A 24,298-nucleotide genomic window follows, 5' to 3' on the forward strand; every position below is an offset into this window, starting at 1 on the left:
TTATGAAAAATTATATTCTGATACAAATATTGTTGATGATAATGAATTAGATATTTATTTGAAAGGAACAAGGTTAAGTGAGTTAGATGAATTGGATGCAAATAGTTGTGAAGGAATGATTACAGAAAAGGAATGTTATCAAGCCGTTATGTCTATGTCAAATAACAAGGCACCTGGGTGTGATGGGTTAGGTATTGAATTTTATAAATGTTTCTGGATGGATATAAAAGATTTATTGGTTGAGAGTTTAAATGAAGCTTATGTTAAAGGGGAGTTATCTGAAAGTCAAAAACAAGGAGTCCTCACACTTATATACAAAAAAGGAGATAAACGAATTTTAGATAATTGGAGACCGATATCATTATTAAATACAGATTATAAGATAATTGCTCGAGTTATGTCTCAGCGATTACAAAGAGTGATTCACAAAATAGTTTTTTGTGATCAGACCGGTTATATAAAAGGGCGTTCAGCTGTAGACAATTTGAGATTGATTCAAGATATTATTGATTATTGTCATGCATTTAAAAAGGAAGGTATACTTATTTTTTTTGGATTTTCAAAAAGCGTTTGATTGTGTGAGTCATAAGTTTCTTTTGCAAGTTTTAAGAAGGTTTAACTTTAAGGAATCATTTATTAAATGGATAGAGGTTTTATATACGGATGTAATGGCAAAGGTTATTAATAATGGATGGGTTACAAATGTATTCAAAATCAAAAGGGGTATAAGACAGGGTTGTCCCCTATCAGCGTTATTATTTGTTTTAGTAGTTGAGGTAATGGCAACACGTATACGTTTTAATATGAATATACATGGTATTAGTATACCAGTTTATGATGATCCATCTTATGATGTTTATGATATACGTATTTCACAGTTAGCTGATGATGCTACATTGATTGTTGACTCGGTAGAGTCGGGTAATATTGCAATGAAAGAGGTGTTAGTTTTTGGTGAATATGCGGGGTTAAAGTTAAATTTTCAAAAAACAAAAATATTACCATTGAATATTGATATTAATGAAGTAAATTGTTTAGAAAATTTAGAATGGACAGAAGAGCCGGTTACATATCTTGGTGTTGTTTTGTGTCAGACAGAAAATGAATTTAATTGTTTGAATTGGTTAGTAAAAATTGAAAAAATTCAGCGAATAATAACAAAGTGGAGAATGAGAAATTTAACGTATTATGGGAAAGTAGTTATTATTAAATCTTTACTTGTATCTCAGTTGATTTATCTTTCAACTTGTTATAGAATTCCTCAGAAATATGTAAAACAGTTGAATAAGATATTATTTTCATTTCTGTGGAATTCTAAAAGAGATAAAGTTAAAAGAGCGGTTGTAATGAATGGTGTTTTACAAGGTGGGTTAGGAATGATTGATTTAGATGCAAAAATGAATTCACTTAGGCTTTCTTGGTTGCCGAAATTATTAGATACTAGTGATAAATCCTGGAAATATATATGTAAATTTTGGTTAAATAGAATCGGAGGGGTTTATCTATGTTTACATTATAATTGTTCAGCAACGGATATGATTTTATTGTGTAAAAGATATAAATTACCGGTATTTTATTCTGATCTTCTTTCTACATGGGCAAAAACACATTATACAAATATATTGCAGGTGACTGATATATCAAATGAAATCATTTGGAATAATACGAACATCAAGTATATGAATGAAGTTTTATTTAACAGATACTGGATTGAAAAAGGTATCATTTATGTTAAACAATTGATAGAAAATGAATCATGGAAAAATCATGAACAAATATATGAGACAATGAACTTGACTTCTTTATTAATATTGTTTCAATATGAAAGAATTAAAAAGGCACTGCCACAGGTATGGTTTGATTATTTGTGTAAAATGCAATGTACCAGAGATGTTTTGTTTAATAAAGAATTGTTTCAAATAAATACTGGAGATATAATTGAGTTGATAATTTTAAAGACAAAACAGTTTTATTCGTTACTGCTGGATGAAAAGAAATCCGAGCTAAGTGTAATATACTTTTGGACAAAGACATTATATATACCTCCAGAATTTGATTGGAAGGTGTTATTTGATTTCAAGTTTGGAAAATTATTTAATAATAAAATAAAGCAATATAGTTTTAAGTTATTACATAGAATTTTACCATTTAAAGAAAATTTAGTAAAATGGAGAATTATGTCTGATATGATTTGTAAGAAATGCAACGAAGTTGAATCGATTTGGCATGTCTTGTTACATTGCCCAGATACGAAGTTATATTGGGAAAAAATATCAAATTTTATATGCGCTTATTTTCATATTGATATCACTGTAAATGAACGAATGATATTAACAGGAATAGATGTAAGAGATAAATCTTTGATGTTGTTAAATTTGATATTAGTTTTTGCCCAATACACGATTTTTCGTTTATATATACTTAGCAATTATACCGCAAAAACAACGAACGTATACGCATTATTGATTAACTTTAGAACAGAGCTCAATATGAATTTAAAATTTTTAGTAAAAAAAAACTTACTTGATTTCACGAAAAGACAACTTCATGAATTAGAGCAGAAGTTGAATCACATAAATGATATTTGATTAACTGTAGATGCGGAAATTAATATGTTGAGGTAATGTCACACTTATGAAGTATTCTGGATATATTTGAAGTATGTAATTTCCATTTCCAGAGGAATCGAAATTCATGTGATGATTATGATTTTGACAATTTATTGTTCTATGTTCGTATATTTTGTTCTCTGTATACCTTCTGTGAACCTTTTTAGATATTTGAAATGAAATAAAGTCCCTCGAAGGAGGATAAAGAAAAAAAAATAATCACATGGCTGTGATTGTTTTATATTAATCTGTAAAAACAATTTATACAACGGATCACTTCACCTCCACAGGAGTTTCTGTTTAAAATTGACTCCATTTCATTTCCGCATCTTAATACGGATGAAACAATTATTTACCACTCCAATAAAGATGTTCAAGTTTTGTTCTCCATTTCAAACAAAGAAATGCAAGTTTGGGATTAATGGATGTCACAGAGTAAATTATCGTCAACTATTCAAAGACCGTCAGTATGCTTTTTAGTACGAGATTTATGCTATCAAAGTGTAATGCACTTATAGAAGTAAGAATAACAGATACCCAAAGTCGAAATGTTGAAACGGCAAAATACCTTTTCATCACCGTGAGGAAAGTGGAAGTATGAACTGGCTTATACATATCATTGTACAGGTGAGATTCGAGTAGGTACTACAAAAGCCTGGAACATCTATATTCCATTCACTCGAGTGAAAGAAAATCAACAAAAGTAATAACTACCGCTACAACAAATGACTCAAAATGACTCAAAATGACTATATATATATATATATATATATATATATTTATATTTATATACATACATATGTAGTACATAGCAAACATCAGAATGACGAGTTATGAGATTATGAGTAAAGCTGATTTTTTTTTTTCCGGGAGAAGGGCCAAAGATATGACCTTTGACATTTTATAACTTTGTGGGATTTTGCTCGAAAATTGGGTGGCATACTGAAGTATTAAATCCATTCACATTTTTTCCTTCTTAAATGGCAAACAAGGTATGACACAAACAGAAAGGCATGGAACGAAATACATTATAGACAGTATAGTGCTTTTGACATGATTGAAGCAATTAATTACAGTATAGAGAAAGAGACATCATACAAACAACTCTCTAGTGCAGGACATTCAACAAAAGCTTGAGCTTCTCGCTATAGGTGTCTGATGACCACATCACAGCTGACTGATGTACGTGAGACACCCATCTCTTGGCCTGTGGGTGATGCGCGTAGAGGCAGTGAACCTCTGACCCGGTACCAACTTGAAGTGAAAACTCCGCAGCAGCTTGGCCAGAATCATGCGGGCCTCAATCTAAAAGGTTTAGAAGAGGTAGTCAATCTTTTAATGCTTTTATGGTCAATTTCCTATACTCCACAAATGTACGAATTGGCAAAATTGCCCACTCGGGTAAAATTTCCGAAAGGCATGAGCCGTTAGAAATCTATGTCTCCATAGACAGAGAATGATGTTAATCAATCAAACCTCCTAATTAGAATTAATCAACGCTATAGCGTCCTTCCTACCGGTGTTAATTTTCATTACTATCATTTATCTATTTGGCAATTCAATATGAAATACAAGCGAACATAGAATACAAACAGAAAATCATATTACATGATAAAAAGATTGTGGTGATTCTAGATGCATGCCCCTGGTTGCCAGGGGTTTCCCCGAGGTCTTTTGTATTACTTGTGAACTAATTAATTATTCGTCCCCTTTCGTCATCCTTTAAAGGGGATGGCTAGTAACCGATCGGTGGGAATCAGTGGGAATGCTGAGGGATGATTGTTCCAATCCTTGTGGGATTCATTTAAGAGTACATTATATATCTACTGTTGTGTGAAAATTATTTGCTTCAAAACGGTCATATTCAAGTAATGTGCAGATTAATGCCCCGTCACTGACCAGGCACGCTAACCTGGAAACATTAAACTGCACATTACTTGAATATGAGACCATTCTGAAGCAAATGATTTTCACACAACAATAGATATATAATGTACTCTTAAATGAATCCCACAAGGATTGGAACAATCATCTTCCAGAATTCCCACTGATTCCCACTGATCAGTTACTAGCCATCCCCTTTAATTAGCGAAGTTCCCTCCATCGTTTCTGGACTCAGGGGATGCGTGTAAGTTATGAATTGATTGCAATATCCACTAATTCTTTGTTTGAAAAGAACAGCATTTGATTGGTCGATGGGGAAAGGTTTTAATTGGAAGATGAAATTTAAACCGTAGCTGTCATTGGTCGATGAGAAAACTGGTGAAGCGCTTCGATTGCTCGAATGATTGACCACGTGCATGTGGTTGGACGGGCGACGGTTTGCCATCATCCAGCACTCACAAATTAGTTTTGTTTCAGACGATCGAACACGAAATACTTGTAGGGTTGTAGCTACACGATTATCATTGTGAAGTTCATCAATGTTTGTGACCACTGTTCAGCAACAGCAAATATGTATTTCAGCATATCCACGGGAGTCTCATTAACTCCTAAATGCATTGGCAAAAGAAAAAAAAATCAATTGACAGATTTTTTTCTGACAAGGAAAAAGGCATTGCTTAAATGGAGTTCAAAAATCAATGGACCCATAAGGAACGGTGATTTCAATGAAAAAAACAAAAACAACAACAATGAAATGAATGCAAATATTGTCATACGTACGTAGGCGAATTGTTGACCGATGCACGACCGATGACCAAACGAGAAGGGAATGTAGGCATACATGGACCTCATCCGTCTGTTGGTAAAACGTATGATAAAACTAGTGCTGTTTGTTACTCTGAAGGTTTGTTAATCCGCAAATGAAATAAGGCTCGTTTTTTCCGAAGGTTTGTTATTCCCAGACACAAAATTCCCTAAACCTAGAGGTTCGGTTTATCTGAAAATGAAAAAAAGTGATTTAATCGGAGTATTTGTGGCACTATTTCAGAGATTCGTTATTCCGAAGGATCGTAACTCCGAACACGCAATAAGGTTCTTCATTCAGAAGGTTTGCTTATACAGAAAAGTAAAGACTGCACACTTACGTACCTTCGGAATTACGAACCTTCGCAAAAACGAAAACCTTTTGGATGACATACTATAACCAATAAAACATAGAGCTCATAGAAAAACCAGTAGAAGTATAGTAGACTAATATTGAATAACGACTTGGGATGCCAGCTTTGTAAACAGAGTTCAGAATCATTCAGAATCAGAATGAGAAATCAGAATCAGAATTGCAGTATTCTGATGGTTGAGAAGGCATATTTTTGGCACCGAAAAACAGTAATTTTCCTGCCACAGACGTGTAGGAATACAGGTTTGGAAAAACAGTATCTTACTTTAAACCTGCATTATCATAGGCCAACAAAACAGCGTAGTAACTATATATATATATATATATATATATATATATATATACAGCAAAAAGAAGTAACAGTTTCAATTTCTTTACAAGACCGTGTTTTGATTTTATGCTGCGGAACAAAATCACATCACCCAAAAGCAAAGACACAGGTAAAACATGTAACATAATTATTATAGTATATAACAATGCAAACAAAGGGAAACTGACTAGAAATTGATATAATTTATTAGAGGAAAAATGAGCAAAGAAATGGGATTCTATCGGAAATGGGATTCCATCGGGAATCCCATTTCTTTGCTATTTTTTCCACTGATATTATAGTGTAGTTACTTTGTGTTTATCACAATATGCTGCTACCAGTAAGCTTTCACGTAACGTTGTAAAAAGAAAGAAAAAAAAAACCCAAACAAACATACACACACACACACATACACACACTGTCTATATCAGCAATCAAACCATTGCGGGAATTAGAACATCTTGGTAGTGCACAGTTAACCTTGTTATTTTTTTTATAGTTTTATATAATTAGTCATTTATCTATCTATTTTAGACGATCAACGTGCAAGAGATAGAATGTAAAGATTAAAAGAGCTCTATCAGCTTGACTATACCATGCTCTTACATGCATAGAACATGCAGGATACGTGAATGAACAATAAAAATGAAATATCTAATTGCAATATCCTTTTATTTTTCTTACTGTATCTCTCTTGCTATCTCTTTCTAAAATAAATAAATAAATAAATAAATAAATAAATAAATAAATGAAAGGACAGATCAATGCTCTCACTGTTCGTCATCTTCGTATCGGAAGCGTTCAGGACGAAATTCTTCCGGGTTGTCAAAGTAGCAATCCATCAATCCCATGGCCTGAGTGCAAATCTGAAACAGGAACGTGAACTTATTCAGGTCTCCATGACATTATGGATGATAAATGACAGAGAATAGTCACACGCCTTCAGAAAAGGAACAATAAAATGGAAAATTTCACATCAATCACTCGATGAGAGTTTATTTTGTACCTCTGTGGATAAGCTAAAAAAAGTAGTATTAATAGAAATGTACTTTTTTTTTTGATATCGGAAATATCCCGTGATCCCTCAAAGTAAATTGCAAAAAGATGTAGTTGATTAATGTACGTAAATAAAATTTTGTATGTTGATGTGCAATATTTGATTGATTGTGCACATCAGGCGTGTCAGCTCAGGGCATCAGTTAAAGGAAGCAGATTTTAGCTGTTTGTATGGGGGGGGGGGGTGCAAGGAATTATGTGCAATACGTGTTATAATTCATGGATTATGATGTTGTTATAGTCTGTATAAAGTGAGGTGTTTTAGAATTTGTGGTTATATATATCTTTTGCAGCAGTTGATTCTTTCATAGTTTTCTGTGTATGTACATATATATGTTTATTTTCCCATCCTTGCACGTTCACCACATGATGGTAGATTGTGCTTTTATGTATGCTTAGTTTCCTGTAATTTTTGTGAATATTCATTTAATGTTATATGTAATGTAATTTGTTTTAATTTGTTTATCTGTTGTCAAAATGTTGTTATGAATGTGTGACAACACCAATTTTCCATGCCATGTTTTTATACATAATTCGGACAAAATAAAGAAATGAAATGATATGATTATTTCTCTCTCTCTCTCTCTCTCTCTCTCCTAACCGTGTTGAATGTTTGTGGTAGGGAACGTTGTGGTTTTGGTTTTTTTTTAGCTATTAGCTGCCATTTTGCATTAATAAGAAATCAGTTAGCTCCTACAGTTTTATTTTTCCTTGCAAATAAGGCCCCGATCTCTCAACACATAGACGCGTGTCGCTAAACAAGCATTCCCCTGAATAATTATTGTTACCATAACTATAGTTCCCTTGGGCAGATGGTACTGTTCATACTGGACGTCAAATCCCAGTACACGGCTTGCGCCTTGAGCCGGTGGGAACAGCCTCAGTATTTCCTTCAGAACCTGCAGAAATTGATTACAGCACGATAGAATAATACAACGGTGACAGGAGCAGTGATCTTTCGTAAAAGTTGAAATATATTTAAAGAAGTAACTCTTGTTTATACATGTAGTTCCTTAAAGTCAGAGAGGCAAGTGGACTTTTTAGTCCAATGAGGTTCAAGTACTGGCGAGTTCCAACTGGGTTTGATTATTCAACGAGCTGTCAGTTTTCTGTGGATGGACAAAAGAATTCTACAGGTAGGCCCTACATGTGGGTCTTTGATGATCGGGGTTCGATGTCGCCATCTTTATGAGCAACCTGAAGATTTATTCTGAAGTGAAACAAGATGTCGGGGACATTTGGCTTGTTTATTCGTTAAATGACAAGCTTGCTTGCTTGCCTGGTTCTTTTCTGTCAAGGATGACCATGTTCGTGACTTCCATGATTAGTCTCGACTTCTTACGATCACTAGCGAGTTGATAAACAGCTGATATAAGCTGCAGGAGTTTACCAACAGGTGATTGATTCTATCAATCCATCGAGCTTTTGGTTGTCCTCATCTTCTTGAGCCTTCAATTTTCCCCTAGAGCACCAGGTTTTTAATGCAGTTGTTTTCTTGGTTTGCTATGTGACCAAAGCAGGTAAGTTCAAGATGATTTATCATATCAAGTACATGTAGTCTCTTCTTTGGGTTGACCTTTTAAAGGACACTATAGCATTGTTCTTTCTTGCAGTCCAGGGGATCTTAAACATTATTTCTGCCGCCAGCACCACATTTCAAAAGCATTAATTCTGTTACAATCTGATTTAGTTCTTGGCTACGTTTCACAAGCATGTTTAACCAAAGCCGATGAAAACATAACCTCCTCCCTTGGCGGAGGTAACTATATAGAAAAACACTCGGAGAGCGCAGACCTCCGCCAAACAGCTCTTCCCCCACCCCCATACACTCATGCCGAAAATCGTCAAATTTCCCAAGATAGAAGCCTTTTGTTTACGTCATCAACCTCTAAGAGCAGTAGTGAGAGCACGCGCTTCGTATGCAAATCTCAAATACGTACAGCTTGAAATCCAAAGTTCATTGACCTTATCAGCCAAAAGATAAAAAAATCCTTTGAAACTCCATAAAAGATTCAGTGTCAAAAATTGGATTTTAATCATCTGTTCTTTGTGTCATTATCAACTTTTCCTTCAAGTTTCATTCAAATCCGTGTGCAACTTTTTTATAGTTATTTTGCACACAAACAAACAAACAAACAAACAAACAAACCAACGCCGGTGAAAAGACACCCTTCTTCAATGAAAGAGGTACTGATGATGATGACGATGGTAGAAATAGTACTAGTAATGGAATGATGATAATCATTATAATGAAATAACGTTATGACGTGACAATATGACGTGCAAGGTCCACTCACCAGCATGAGGTATTCGAGCTTCATGATATCCTCATAAGAGACAAACTTTTTGTCCCCCAACTTCTCATCTAACTCCTGCTTCACTCTGTGGAGAAAAAAACAAACAAACAGAGAAAGCAGAAAAACGAACAAACATTGAAACAAAATATCATGATGAGCACAAGCTCTTATTCAAAGACTTACTCTGGTCTCGGATTAAACTCCACTTATTGAAGCGGTACACGGAGACCCTCTGCATACAGAGCATATCACAATTTAGGGGGAAAAATGTGAGCCAGCACATCAAAATCCTCAAAAATATTGAGGACTGATCATATTTGAACCCTGCCTACATCTCACTGCGTGAAATTCTTGTCATCATTGACACTGTGATTTCCTCCTCCCCCCCCCCCCCCATATTTTGAAGGAAACCCAAACCCAAAGAGAAATGTGGATTGAGAGAAAGCAGCAATATTAGTAGAACGTATCAGTGAAAATTCGAGGAAAATGAGACAATCGATGCAAAAGTTATGAATTTTTAAAGTTTTGATGTTGGAACCGCTGGATGAGGAGACTACTAGAGGTTATGGCGTCATGTGTGGACGACAATAATTATAAAGAAAATATAAAGGGAATTTCACAACCAAAAAAAAAAAATCATTTTTCATGAAAATTACACATTCCATCAACTTGATACTGACATATGTTAACGGTAGCAATTATTCCCCTGCTTTCTGAAAGCGGTTAGTCAAGTGCTCTTTCATAATGCTAGAGAAGTGAGTTTTTGTGGAATTTTCTTTATATTTTCTTTATATTGTTGTCCACACATACGTCATAACCTCTGGTAGTCTCCTTATCCAGCGGTTCCAACACCCAAACTTTAAAAATTCATAACTTTTGTATCGATTGTGAGATTTTTCCTCAAACTTTCACTGATGTGTTCTGCTAAAGTTACTGCTTTCACTCAATCCACATTGCTTTTTGGGTTTGGGTTCCCTTTAACCCTCCCCCTAAAAGCGCATAGAGAGGTCTACTTCAGCAGTAACACGAGCTATAATAATAAGCATTTTGTTATTACTATCATTATCATTATTACTACTACTACTATTAGTACTATAATTACTGTTGTTATTATTATTATTATTACTACTACTACTACTATTGTTGCTACTGTTATCATTATTATTATTATTATCATTTTTATTTTCATTATTATTATCATTACCATTCAGGTTATCATTATTATAATCCACGGGCTTGTGCTGCTCAACTACATCAACCGATATGACAATGAGACAACATGTATTACAATGAATGTAAGCAAAATGTAACAAAGGACTATATAAAAAAAACACTGCTAGCTCTGTATAGTCGAAAAAAAACATATTTTCATTTGAACATATTCTAAAAGTTGAAGGTGTGATAGCCATACAAAAAAAAAAAAAAAAGAAGAAGAAAGAACCAACACTCACTTCTCATAGACATCTGGGTATCGGCACAACTGCTGGATGGTGAAAGATAGTAAACTGCCAGTTGTTTCTTGACCTTTGTGTTGCAATGCGACAATTTTGCGAAATGGGAAAAAGGGGAGGGCGGGTTATAAAAATATGATACACACATGATAAGTATTATAGAGATTGCTTCCAAAAGGCGCTAAATCCATCATTTGTCAATGAATTTAGCGCCTTTTTTGGAAGCAAGCTCTTCATTTATTATTACACTGAGAAGTTCTTTTTTATGCACACACTCATTTCAGAAGAGGCACATCAAAAAGAGCCACAAATAATGCTGTCAAGTTCACCAATGATGTTTGCATTTTTCTTCCGTATCGCTATTTCTTTTCTAATCGATACTGCCTGTTTAAAGCCATCGTCTGTAACAGGTTCTAGACCACTGGTTGCTGGATGGTCCATAAAGGGACACCAAAAGTCTAAAAGTAATCTCTGAAATGAGCTGGTGGAATATGCAAAGGACAAATGTTTTTACTATTCGACCATTCTTATAAAAAATGAACATGGTGAAGGACAAACGGGTATATCTGCAAAACTAAAAACATTGTATGGATCGAGGCGCTATTTCACATTTTCTGAACGATTATTATCATCTTTTTGTTTGTTTGAGATGCTCTATCTGTTTTTGCTCTGCATCAAAACACAGCAAAATTACCTTCTATTTTAAAGGCTTTACAAAACACAAAAGCGTGCCTTATGCACCGACCACTTCATGGCGGAGTCCTGAAAAAGTAGGTCCTACTCATAAGAGTTTATATATGAGACCGGCCTTTTCTTTCTCCTAACTGAAATGGCATCAATTATCAATGTAATCAATGTAAATCAATGTAAAGTCCTTAATCAAAATTATTTTTCTTGGTCCTCTTCCAGTTGTTCTTTATTGGAGGAGTCTTTTTTTAGATCCTTTAAAGCATTGGCACGTACAACAAGCAGTGTCAGATACCGCGTAATTTATCTTGACAGGATTTTTCAAATAGAATGAGAAATGGTGTAAGAATTCATCCCCATTTTCACTCCACACGTGCATTCGCAAGTTCAATTTTGTGCCACGTCCCTCAGATATATGGGCATTTCGATCCTTATCTTGGGGGATTGACTAATTTCTACGCTTTACAGAAGTGACGCACCAGCTGTGGCTGCATTCTCTGGGAACGTAACAAATAGTGATGCAAACCTCTTGATGGTTCTTTGCAATAATACCATGTGATGCAACAGTTAGTTCATTTCCGTGGCTGCAGCAAATAACCAGTAACTTCAAACAGAATGTTGTAAGCTCTCCTACATAATTTGATTATAACCAGCACTGGCAAATGATTGTTAGCTGGGTATACCTGCTATAAAGAAGGTTAGAAACTCATCAATCATTTCCTCCATGCCAAACCCCTGGTTGCTGAGGTTATCAGAAGCATTCAGGATGTGAGTCAGGATGTCTTTGGGGACGTCTTCTCCCCTCCGACGGGATGCCATCCTCTCAAGGATGATGTCTCGACCGGCGTTGCGAATGAGACGAGCCGCCTCTCTCACTTCGGTTCGAAAATTTGCCGCCTCCTCTGTAGGTACCATCTGAAGATATGGAGTGACAGAGACACGGAGAAGAAAGGTATTCAAGAAACCAAGACTTGTTTTCCTTACGTCTTCATCTGATAGGAAATATCGTTCTATACTCATGTGACATTACAAGCCGCACAAGTCTTCTCATTGAGTTGCAGTGACTGAGCAGAAAAATGTATAACTTTTGAACGGTCCCTGCTAAGACTGCTCTCAACATGTTGCTTCTCATCCTGTAAAGGAAGTGTCGTAAGAGGGACATAAGAGGTGCAACATCTTGGTCAAAGCTGTATGTGCAGTGCAGGATTCAACATAGTTGCTATGTCCAGTGCCGCCAACCCCACCTATGTCCGGTCTTTCCTCTCGCTCTTCGTCCTTCACATTATACCATTGCATTACTCTAGTCCCCTCCATGCAAAATAAGGTTGCACAACCATCGTTCATTCAAATCATGTCTGTAATCTGTACAGCTGATCATCCCGCCTCCTCCGATCTTCGTACAATAAGTGAAGTATTACGGATTATGGATATACAAATATCAAATCACTATCCTCCAAGCTCTTGCGGAGTGAACTAACTTCTTTTCTGTCTTCCTCTTTTTCTCCCTTCTTCTTCGTCCTTGTGTTCTTATTTTCACTCTCTCCTAGATAGCTTCTCCTCCTCCCTTTTCTTATTTATTTGTTTTTCTTCTCTTCTATAAAAGTATATATATAGTAACAGTAGCATTATTTTCATTACGATTATTCACTGGTATTGCTGCTGTAATTTCCTTTATCCAGTAAATCTTCAGTATTCCGATCTCTTTTGTCGAGCCATCTAAGACCTTACCCACAGCCAAGGTTTCAAAAGTGTCTCCATCACGCCCTTCTTAACCGTTTCGATAGCACTCGGAAATGGGCAGTTAGGATCATCGATAACATCCAATTGCATGGAGAATCCAACCTGAAAAAAAAAATAGTAGCACGGAAAAAAAGAGATGTAAATACGTGATGATGAGAATGGTGGTTATGACGATGAAAACTGATAAAATATCGTACGCATCTTCGAGAAGAAAACTGATAAATTGCTTGTTCATGATAATAAGCAACATACACATGTACTATGCAATCCGATATGCGCACACCGCATGTGAGGTTATCATTCAATGTGTTATCATGCCTTTTTATAGGAAATGTCCCTTAAAACAACTTTAATGATTTTGAAACTTATCTGGTAGAGCTCAAACCGAGAAAAGAAGGATGTTCAGTGGGTGCCACTGCACACCAGACAATGAAAGCATTCATGAAACTGACCTGCAGGACAAAATTCATAAAAAGAATAATGGCTTGCTCTAACGACTTTCTAAAATACACGACCTTTTGTAAAGTAAAGTAAAGAGCAGAATGCATAAAAAACACATTGAAAACAAATTCTTCTTCACTTATACGCCATATTCGGACCAAAATACCATTCCACGATTCTATACTTGCTGCACGCATGAGAGCTTGATTTCATGTGCAGTGCAGTTAACTGCAGTATCTGTCATGTTTGTGCTTTATCGTCTGTTTGTTTGTTTGTTTGTTTGTTTGTATTTTCAACATGGCCGCGGATAAAGGGGGGGGGGGGGAGATCTGGTGAGATGCTGAAGGACCAGACATTGTTGATTCTTTTCTTTCTTTCTTTCTTTTCTAAATGAGATCCAGAAAAAAAAATAACGCTCCCAAAGTTACATTAACCGTTCAACCCCACCCTAAAAAGCTCCCCGACCCTTGTTCAGGTTTTGCTCAGTTTTTGTTCATTTAGTTCTTTTATGCTTACCCTTCCTATGTTGTCAAGAGCGACAGCGTTGAACTTGTCCAACATGCATACTTCCTGTTGGCCATCGGCAACAAACATAAGATTCTGAACGAATCTGTCGGCACTGGTGTTGAATTTATCAATCAGACCCATTAGGTACCTGGCAGCACGAGAGCACAGCAAAGACACAAATCTAGGTTCTTGTTCACAAGTACATGACTGTGTAAGCAGTAAGTCTGTCACAAAGTCAAATTGGCACAGCGTGAACTGTATACTTGAGCCTACAACACAGAATTTAATTAGAGAAAACTGGCCTGGGATGAAGAGGAAGTGACTTTTAATTAGAGCATAATAATATGTAGGCAAAAGTAAGAATGAGTAAAACGATGGAAAAAATGATCTATCAAAAATCGGAGGTTGTTAGACGTGGATCACTTAAGATGTGCTTTGCAGATGCAGGATACAGTAGTGTAAAGACCAATGGCAAAAAAAAAATGTTTAGGAACTACCCCTGATAAGAAATAAATGTATTTCTTGGAAAAAGTACTCGACGAACCTGTATTTTATTTTCTCCCTAAAATATACCCCCTTTCCGAAAAATTGGGAACGCTCATGCAGTACAGATAGCCGTCTTAGTGAGGGTGGGGTACGGGGACAGGAACACTTTTCACTTTTCTAATATGATCAAAGAACTCTTGACTTATATCTATTTCAGTATAACAGAAGCTTGCAATGACCCTTTACATAATTTTGTCATTGACAATTGAGGAAATGTGTACTTTTAATAAAAAATTAATCGGTCATTGTATGGAATTGTCTCCCTATTTCCTTCAATATATCGTTTTTTATGCGAATCGTCACAAAGTGTTATTTCTCATCTAGCAATGACTGCACCGAAACTTTAGATATACAAAGATTTTCAACGAACTGTCAGATTTTCCTCAAACTTTGATTTGCTTGCAATGATGCATTCATTCAATTCACATGTAGATTTGCATCACATTCCCCTTTCAAAAGTATCCAAAAATTGACATATATATATATATATATATATACATATATTCATACTTGTACACGCACAGAATATTGAACCTTGATATGATCCTTCATTGCACACCAATCAAAATCTAGACCACGTCTTTCTGGTCTCTCTCGTTGGGACTATTGTTACATGTGACTGGAGCTATAATACTGGACTAATTACAAGGTATGAATACCATATAGGAGGAGGACCTGTTTGTCATTGTTTGTTGGAGTTGGTACAGATACATCATACCCTCAATGACGAAACCAACCAAGTATGTTTTTGTCCGAAACATCGCAACAAAAAAACAAACAACAAAATCCATCGTTGCGACAGTGTACGTACTTTCTGTTGAATGCAGGATTAATCAGGGAACGCTTCTTCTCGTACTTGCTATGGTCCAGCTCAGATACTAGCCCAGTGCCACCTAATCTCTCACCAAACACGAACTGCATCTTTTTGTAGTCGTACGGTGGCTTCGTATGCAGGCTATTGGTCAAGATAGTCTGCAAGCATGGCAGGAAAGGGAAATTATTCAAACCATCGGTGATGGACAGGTCATTACTTCCCTTGGCAACTCGCATGCACCCCATTATTACAATCCTAACATTCAAGATCCCATAAAGATACCATTTCTCAATCTGCACTCTAAAAATGAAAACGGCAAATCATTTTTTCAACATTTTGAATGCTGTCATTCCTCGAACCTTTTGCAAATGTTAAATTCAATATTCACAATGGTAAATCTAACATTTTGAGTATTGAATGTAAACTTCGAGTAATTATAATGAATATTACTGCTTGGCATCACTTAAGAGTGATAATAGATTAACAGTGTTATGTTCTTAGAGCGCATGAATAATGTTGCATGAGTATGTGCCGCTCCCCTCCCTCCCCCCCCCAAAAAAAAAAGGGGGGGGGGGGAGCAAGTCACTTCACACAAAGCATAACAAACATTCGTTACGGAGCATTCCTCTTGAGCCGTAAGTATCATTGTGGTTGAAGTGCAATTAGTTATTTTGAACATTGATAATCCCTGTTTTATGCGTTCTAAGAGCCCTTAATCTAAAGTATATATTTTTATTTGTAGTGTACCTATTAATGAAAGAAGTCTACGAAGTTTTTTGGCCTTATTCTTGATTAAACTTTGAAATGAACATGTTAAACAAATATGTACCTCGATTTCGAAAGCGATTGGTATTTCTACAGGTTGAAACCAATTTTGACAAAGAACGTTCTTTTAATCTTGTATGATTGTTTTCCTTTTAACACATATCAGTTACTGTCATATTGTATGGGGTAACTGTAAAAAAAAAATCCTAAATTGATTCGTTATTTCATTTGGAGATAAATTTGCCATCCGAATTTGTACACATTCAGCTTATTTAGCCAATACTAATCCTTTTTTAAACAACTGAAAGTATTAAAAGTCTATGATTTTCATACCTATCAATCCATTCTTTTTATGTTCAAGTGCATCAACAAATTGCTACCGTTCTTCAATGATACATTCATCTGAAATATAATTCACACACTTATCCCACTCGTCAATGCAATTACATTCATTTAAATAACTCGAAGTTACTTGTCGCCCATAGATCTATCCGACACCACGGACCGGATAAGTGGAATTCTGTGCCCCAACGAATCAAATCATGTATATCACATTTTTTTTTTAACTTTCAAAGCAAACATAATACACTCAAACAAACTTGAAATTAATGCTTACAAAGATATAGCTCAGACTGAAATGTAAAAATTTCTTAAATTGATTTTTTTAATTTAAACGTAAAGGTATTTAAACGTAAAGCTATTTTGTATATTATACTACCAAAGACAATTCCAAGTTTTCGGACCAGAAAAATAACATACAATTCCGGCAAAAATAGTTCTGGTTAAAGGCAATTAAAATTCATTGGATTGCCGGGTAGGATATAATTGGACAGCTCCATTTTTGATGAACCTGAGTCGAACATAGAAGGGAGAGAATTATCTTTAAACTTGTACATAAATCGACCTAAATATACAAGCGATACAAATAGCAAATCTTTAAGCTGTTGTTTTCATTGCATAAAACATCAGTATAGTGGCATTTCCACGATTCCTTGCAATTAATAGGACTTTATTTATAACGTCTAAATTTCTTGAGATTAATTAATTATATCGTATATAATTTGGTAATCGTAAACTAGCATTCATTTTATACTACTGGTTTAAATTCTATGCGATATGGTTCATTGAACACAGAGATATAGGCCTTTTTTCAGCACTCATCAGAAAACCTCTCAATCCAAGTTTCGTTATTACGTTGAATAAAGTACGTAGTCCGATTACGTGTGGAACATTTTTCTCCTGCAACTTTGTCGGGATTCTTGAATGAGGCTTTGCCTCACGTGGACCATGTCAATGTTTTCTTCTGTTCGAACTGTTACTCTTCTCCCCGATCTGCCCTTGTTAAGGTTTTGGCTTGTACCCGTTTCCCTGTATTTGAGAACATTTATGAGTATTGTCGCCTTGCATGGTGCTCGTTGATTGAACTCTGCCTCGAATTCATCTTAATTGTACCCTGTTCAGATTTTGATCAAATTTCGTTATGTTTCGCTGAACGCATCAGGGAGGGATGAATGAATACGTTATCCCCAAGTCCTGAACAAAAGAAAACCCTTGCAGATTTACGCCCGTGGCTGCACGTGAATCCAAGACATTATTTGCCCCACTTGAATAGATAACAAATTTTGTTAGCTGAACCTGACTACAAATACTACTTAATACAAACTTGGATGGAGCGGTTTCCTGATGTGTAATGAAGAAATGCTCATATCTTTGTGATTATTGACCATATCTCATAAAATTTCATCCGTTTGTAGAAAATGAATTGTAGTTTACGGTTGTGAAGATATAAACAATATCATGTTGTAATTTTAATATTGTACTCATCTAGAGTGCCATTAGCATTTTGTGTGTGTGTGTGGGATAGGCTGTATAGATGTATAACCGTCGATAGGCCTAGATACATATTGTCTGCCATTGGTGAGGTAGCTCCTGAACCACTCCAATGCCTTTTCTCTGATACCATAATAAAATAATTTATGGAGAAGTATACCATGGTCAATTACACTCATAATAAGATGTCTTTACTTCTACAAAACACTTTGCAAAGTACATCCTGAAATCATAGGGCCATCAGCAGGGAGCTTTAGCTTTGTTAGATTGCGAAGCAGACGTTTGAGACGACGATAGCGTTGGACGTTCTCCTCTCTACCTGCGTCCAGTGCCGTAATATGACACTGCCTGTGTCAGATGTGTGTAGTGTTGAAAAGTGGCTATAGATTACGTGGAGACGCAACTTTAAGAAACAAAGAAAAGCCAAAAAAAAAAAAAAAAAATGGCGCCCCATATGATCGGTACATCAAGTAGACCTTTGGAGCGAACCGTATAGAAATAGCTCAGAACGCGTAATGAAAACTCAGACAACGCGAGCTATCCTATGAATATATCGATTTTGATGAGCAATTTTGCGCTCACTCAGACGAGTTTTAGTATTATTATTATCATTGTTATTACTATCATTATAACTATTATCATTATTGTTATTATTTTTATCATTGTTATTATTATTTTTGTTGTTATTATTATAATTGTCATTATCATTATTATTATTATTATTATTATTATTATTATTATTATCATTACTATTCATTCAACAATGCAACATACAATACAACCGGACATAGAATACATACGTTCCCTCCGAACGTCAGCGTCGCAAAAATCTAAAATTCCCTATTACCTTGACAAGTTTCGAGTCCACGACGAAAATAAGAACACGATGCAGGAGATGCCACTTATGAATCATGCCATACTTCTTGTACCTGATTGAAAAAAGGAAAATAAAAGCAGGAGGGAAAAAGCATGTCATTCTTGTTAGAGGTCAGAATAACTAAATAATTGCGGAGTAGACACTTCCTGCATAATTCATTTTCTTTTTTGTTCCTAATCCTTACGTATGCTCGTAGAGTGTTAATGTTGTGAAATATCACGTCTAAACGACAGACATAATGTACAGCCAGAAAGAAGGTGAACATACACACAGACAAGTGGAATAACAGTTGGACTGTCCTGGCCGCCCAAGAAAATGGTAACCTGAAGACATTACTTTTTAGTACATGTATAGCATGTGTAGGCCTATACAATATATATATATATATATATATATGTGCTTGTATAATGTATATTCATATATATGCTTATATATATATATATATATATATATATATATATAGATATAGATATATCGTATATTTCAGATATAAGGAAGACTTACATATCATATACCAGCCTTCCAATGGCATCCTCTTCCAAGCGTTCTCTCAGCATAACATCATTGCCGAAAATAAAGCTGTAAGACGAAAGTGAGTAACAAAAAGAAAAGTTAGACTCAGACAGTGAATAAAGATTAATCAAGTCTTGGTTTAAGCTGTGAATTACAATCAAAAGAATTGCATCTGTCAAAAATTCATTAGTCTTGTTCCATGGGAATAGAAGTTTCCCCGATTGCGTGGAATCATGCATGCCACAGATGTACTAAACTATTAAACCGTTCAAGATATGCTCCATGCAGTTCTGATGTCATGTGACGCCATTAGGTTTAGAGATGAGATATTTAATCACATACACTCTTGTAAAGTCTTAGCTATTATAATCATGTGTGAAAGGTCAAGTTAGTGTTAAAGGTTATGGCCAGCCAGTTTCTGTCAGCTTCGAGGCAAATTATCCCATGAATCATTGTACCTCGCAACAACTTGAAGCTATGCAAATTGAATGTGCCCACTGAATTCTTTAAAACCAATATCAGAATGTCAGAGTGTTAAGCCTCCTGTGGCTGTTTAATGTGGAGACTGCAGATGAACAGACAGACCAGATGACTTATACTGGGATCATTTTGCCGCTTTACTGTGGTGTTAAAGAAGAAGATGAGAGCACAGGAGTTTACAGCTGGCACGTAGTAATTGCGATATCTCACTTGAACTGTAAGGATAGAGGAGCTACATGTAAAACGCTATCTCATTACAGCATCACATACACTTTAAGGATGATAATGCTACACATTACTTTAATCTATCGTGAACGGCTTTCGCTTTCCAGAGACATGCCATTAAACACATGAACGATTATTCTCTGCGCTTGAGGTAAAAGGAAAGCTATCAATTGCACAATGAATTCGCTTATTGAACATAATCATTTAATTTATAGTCTACAAACAAACCTCTCTTCACCCCATATAAAATATTGTAAGACAGACTCTCACACAGTGTCATTTAAGGTACCCTTATCAGAACCAGAACGTAAAAAAATAATCGTCTTCTCAATCTTAGTCATTTTCATTAGTATACAGTACATTTACTTGCAAAATTTTAAACACTTATTAATTGTTCTCTTTCTTACCTTGACCTCTGTGGGCCGGGAATGTGGCGATATTTGATGTGGGTGTATTTGATGTAAAGTAGGTACGCTATGAGCAGGGTTACAACACTCGCGATGACCACCAAGATGGCATAGGTAATCACTGCCAATACAAGACTGCCATGGAAGGCCATCGCTGCTCCGTGGCTTTTAGACAGAATGACTGTGCTGTTGGCCTTGATAGCGGGAACAATCAAAATGAAATGGTTTAAGAGCTTATTATCAACTCGTACAAATACAAATACAACAATGCAGCGATGTAGAATCAGATCAGTGTTCTGTTAAAAAGAGATTTTCTGCGAGGTTCTGCACTGATGGGTCCCCTCTCTTTGTCGGCATTTGTAAATAATTTGCAAATACATGATTTTTTTTTCTCTTGAAATAACGACACAAACCTTTTTCGGGTTTTTTTGTTTGTTTTTTTAGGCCAGGATGTTCATGAAATCAATTGAATTATTAACATATAGATGGACAAAGTGTGTGTGTTTTTTTTTTACCGCAAATCGCTAGATATGAAATGCAGACAAAATATATGATATTCAAGAAAAAGACAGAGGTGATAGATGAAATTATTTTACTTAAAGATATCATTATGATCATGAAGATAATATGATATTATAAACATGATAACTGAGTGGAATTTTATCCATCAACTGTAATCAATTATATCCACTTCTAAAGATGAAATCTGACATAAACATACATCCAAAGAGCACACACATACGTAATAAGACAAACATAGAAAATGCAAGAGATTCTAAAGAGAGAAAATAGATGACAAAACATTCGAGCAAACATATACGAATAAATCGCCTTGTTTTTACGTGCATGAAATCATTTGAGAGGTAAATCATACACAGGGGCGAACTTCAGATCTGGTGTTCTGCACATGACATTACACAGAAAAGTAATAATTCAAAATTCAGAATTCAAGATATGTACAAAAATGTGAGGATTTTAATGCAAAATAGATACGTTTGACTCATCTGTAAGCAATAGAAAGATAAAAATATATTAGGAGCTTAATCACAGCTTATACTATTCATGTACGTGATAAGTACGAAAGAGGTTCCAGTAAATTTCCTTGAGGAACACCACATCCAGCTGACAGATTGTTTGCAAGACCAGAAAACGAAACGTATTCGGTTTGCCATCAGCAAGGTAGCTCCTGAACTTAGAATTATTCATCTATTAATTTCAATATTCATTGAGCAAAACATAACCCTTTCATTTGGTTACTTTATTTACCTTGAGGGGCCCTGCTTAATTACATATGCAGATAAAAAACGTCATTAACAGTATAACAAAATATACAACGAAATAACATTCAACAAAACAACTTTGAATTCTCAAATTATAAAAACATATACTGATGTATACAAACTCAAACATCATTGCAATTACAACTTGGTAGGGCAGTCATGAAAGTATTGCCACTCCATCAAAATAATCCAAGGCCTTGAATACCAGAGATACCATAGTGACACAATTAATGAAGTATAATATTTCTTGATCATTATTCGTGGTATGGAAAACCTTCGGGAAGTCTATGAAGACACGCAACGTATGATCAAACATGTGTTTGGCTTTAGCGACTTTTTCGACAAAGGAGAGAAAATGGGTTGAGAGGTGAAGACCATTTAGTGTTTTTCGTGAAATCCGAATTGTGAATATTATCACGATTGAGAAACTTAATGATTTTTTGTTTGTTTGTTCTATTTCCGTGAATTGAAAATCGACATTCTCCATACAGTGTAAAGAACAATGTTTTACATGAAGGTCAAGAAAAAAAAAACATACGGAGGGTAGCCCATTTTCAGCAGTGACAATGATAGTCACTTCTGGTCTTCCATGGGGTCCTATCTACAAGAATTTCTCACAATCAGGGACTGACAATAGAATAAAAGTACAACACAATCGCACACATAAAGGTACAGTGCATTACATTATTGTGACTATGTTCTAAACTATATATTACATAACTGTTCATATGTTTAGAGCATATACAAAAATCAGGTGGAAGGGATTTCGGTTCGGTTAAATTGAACTTAAAAACAGGAATAGAGGAAAGTTGACGGAGATGATCAGGTATGTTATTATAAGCTGCTGGATCTCTGTATGAGAATGATCATTACAATTAATTTGTTTTAGGGTGTGGTAGCTGTAGATTGTTTTGATTACGGAGAGAGTATGGTGATGTCTTGTACTTAAACATATATTTCATATATTCGGGGGCCATGTCATTCATAATCTTACACATGAATGACAGCAGATGATTTTTTGTTGTTGTATTTGGTTACTCTATTCCATCCCAAGCTACAATGAACATCACTGAGAATAAGGGTTAACTTTCAAAATTAATCTCCCGGCTCTATTTTGCATCTTCTGAAGTTGAGAAAGACAGTTACCGTTGGCGGATTGCTATATTACATCACCGTAATCAAAATGATGTAAAACAATAGAATTATATATCAATTTCAATTCAGTCATATTAAAAAGCTGTCTTAGGCGACCCATATAACTGCTAATTTTACGTAACTTGTTACATAGCTGTTCGATGTGGACATCCCACAGTAATTTCTCACATACAGCAATTCCAAGATACTTAAAACTTTTAACCTGAAATAAGTGTTTCCCCTAAATTTAACATTCAGAAGCTGTTGCCTTTTTAGCACATTAGTTGTACCAAATAAAATACAAACAGTTTTATCAAAATCAATTTTAAATTGTTGTCAGCCATCCATGTTTCCATACTAATTAACTCTTTTTGCAAAACAACTTTCGGGTTTTTATGTAACAGATGACCGAGTCATCGGCGTATAAATGGGACCTGCTGTCAGAAAAACCCCCAACACGAATTGATATCATTGATATTATCATTGGTTCGAGAGATAACTCTTGAACCAGTCTAATTCTGTACCAGTGACCCCCATGTTTTCAAGTTTGGATAAAACGATAAGGTAACCAACCATGTCGAAGGCATTTTGCAAATCAACAAAGATGGCGCCAACGTATTCACCTTTATCAATAGAGCGGTGCCAATCGTCCGTGACCGTTGCAAGTAGAGTGTTTGGGACGGAAACCGGACTGGTTTCGGCTTAGGGTGGGATTTCACGGAGCACGCGAACGATTTGCGAATGACGCGAATGGCAAAATCCAGCATTCGCATTTTAGTCTGCAAAAGATCGCCAAACAAACGTGAGGGTTCGGAAGCGTCGTCAATTGTTCGCGAATGTCGTTTTTACTTCGGCGATAATTTCAAAAAAGTTTGAAATTTTTTGCGAACCTTTTCCGCACACTTAGTCGGGATTTGCTCGTGAATTGTTCTCGAAAGTGTCTTTAAAGCTTCGCCATATGCGCAAGACCTTCGCAAGACACGCGCGATGTTCGCAAAATGTTCGTGAAACCCCAAACAGACTCCGAAACTTCGGAGAAAGTCTCGCGTATGTTACGCGAAATCTGCGAAGTTTTTCCGATCATTTTACGACGTAATCGCGAACTGTTCGCGTACCTTTTGAGACATTCTCGCGAACGTTTAGCGCACGTTTGAGGGATGTATGCCCTGTACGTTTTCTACAAATAAAAATCGTAGTGTACATCTAAACATCAAACAATTAAATATTAACAACTATAGTAACGAAAGAAATTAAAGACTAGCAAAGAG

The 24,298-nt window shown here is 35.6% G+C and overlaps 1 protein-coding gene across 1 annotated transcript; it reads right to left on the minus strand.

Moving 5' to 3' along the window:
• Positions 1–3,776: 3,776 nt before the first annotated feature.
• Positions 3,777–20,768, minus strand: LOC139711802 (cholesterol 24-hydroxylase-like). Its single transcript, XM_071623654.1, has 13 exons — positions 20,617–20,768; positions 19,496–19,570; positions 18,962–19,043; positions 15,517–15,677; positions 14,169–14,307; positions 13,200–13,313; positions 12,155–12,386; positions 10,785–10,857; positions 9,334–9,418; positions 7,825–7,935; positions 6,755–6,834; positions 5,274–5,349; positions 3,777–3,914 (listed from the first exon to the last, which is right to left on the minus strand). Exons 1-13 carry the CDS (start codon positions 20,766–20,768, stop codon positions 3,777–3,779), a joined length of 1,518 nt encoding a protein of 505 aa, XP_071479755.1.
• Positions 20,769–24,298: the final 3,530 nt, after the last annotated feature.

The sequence above is a fragment of the Diadema antillarum genome, unplaced genomic scaffold (genome assembly GCF_040938485.1).
Source record: "Diadema antillarum isolate AM-2024a unplaced genomic scaffold, OU_Dant_1.0 seq00001704_RagTag, whole genome shotgun sequence".
Classification (NCBI taxonomy): Eukaryota; Metazoa; Echinodermata; class Echinoidea; order Diadematoida; family Diadematidae; genus Diadema; species Diadema antillarum.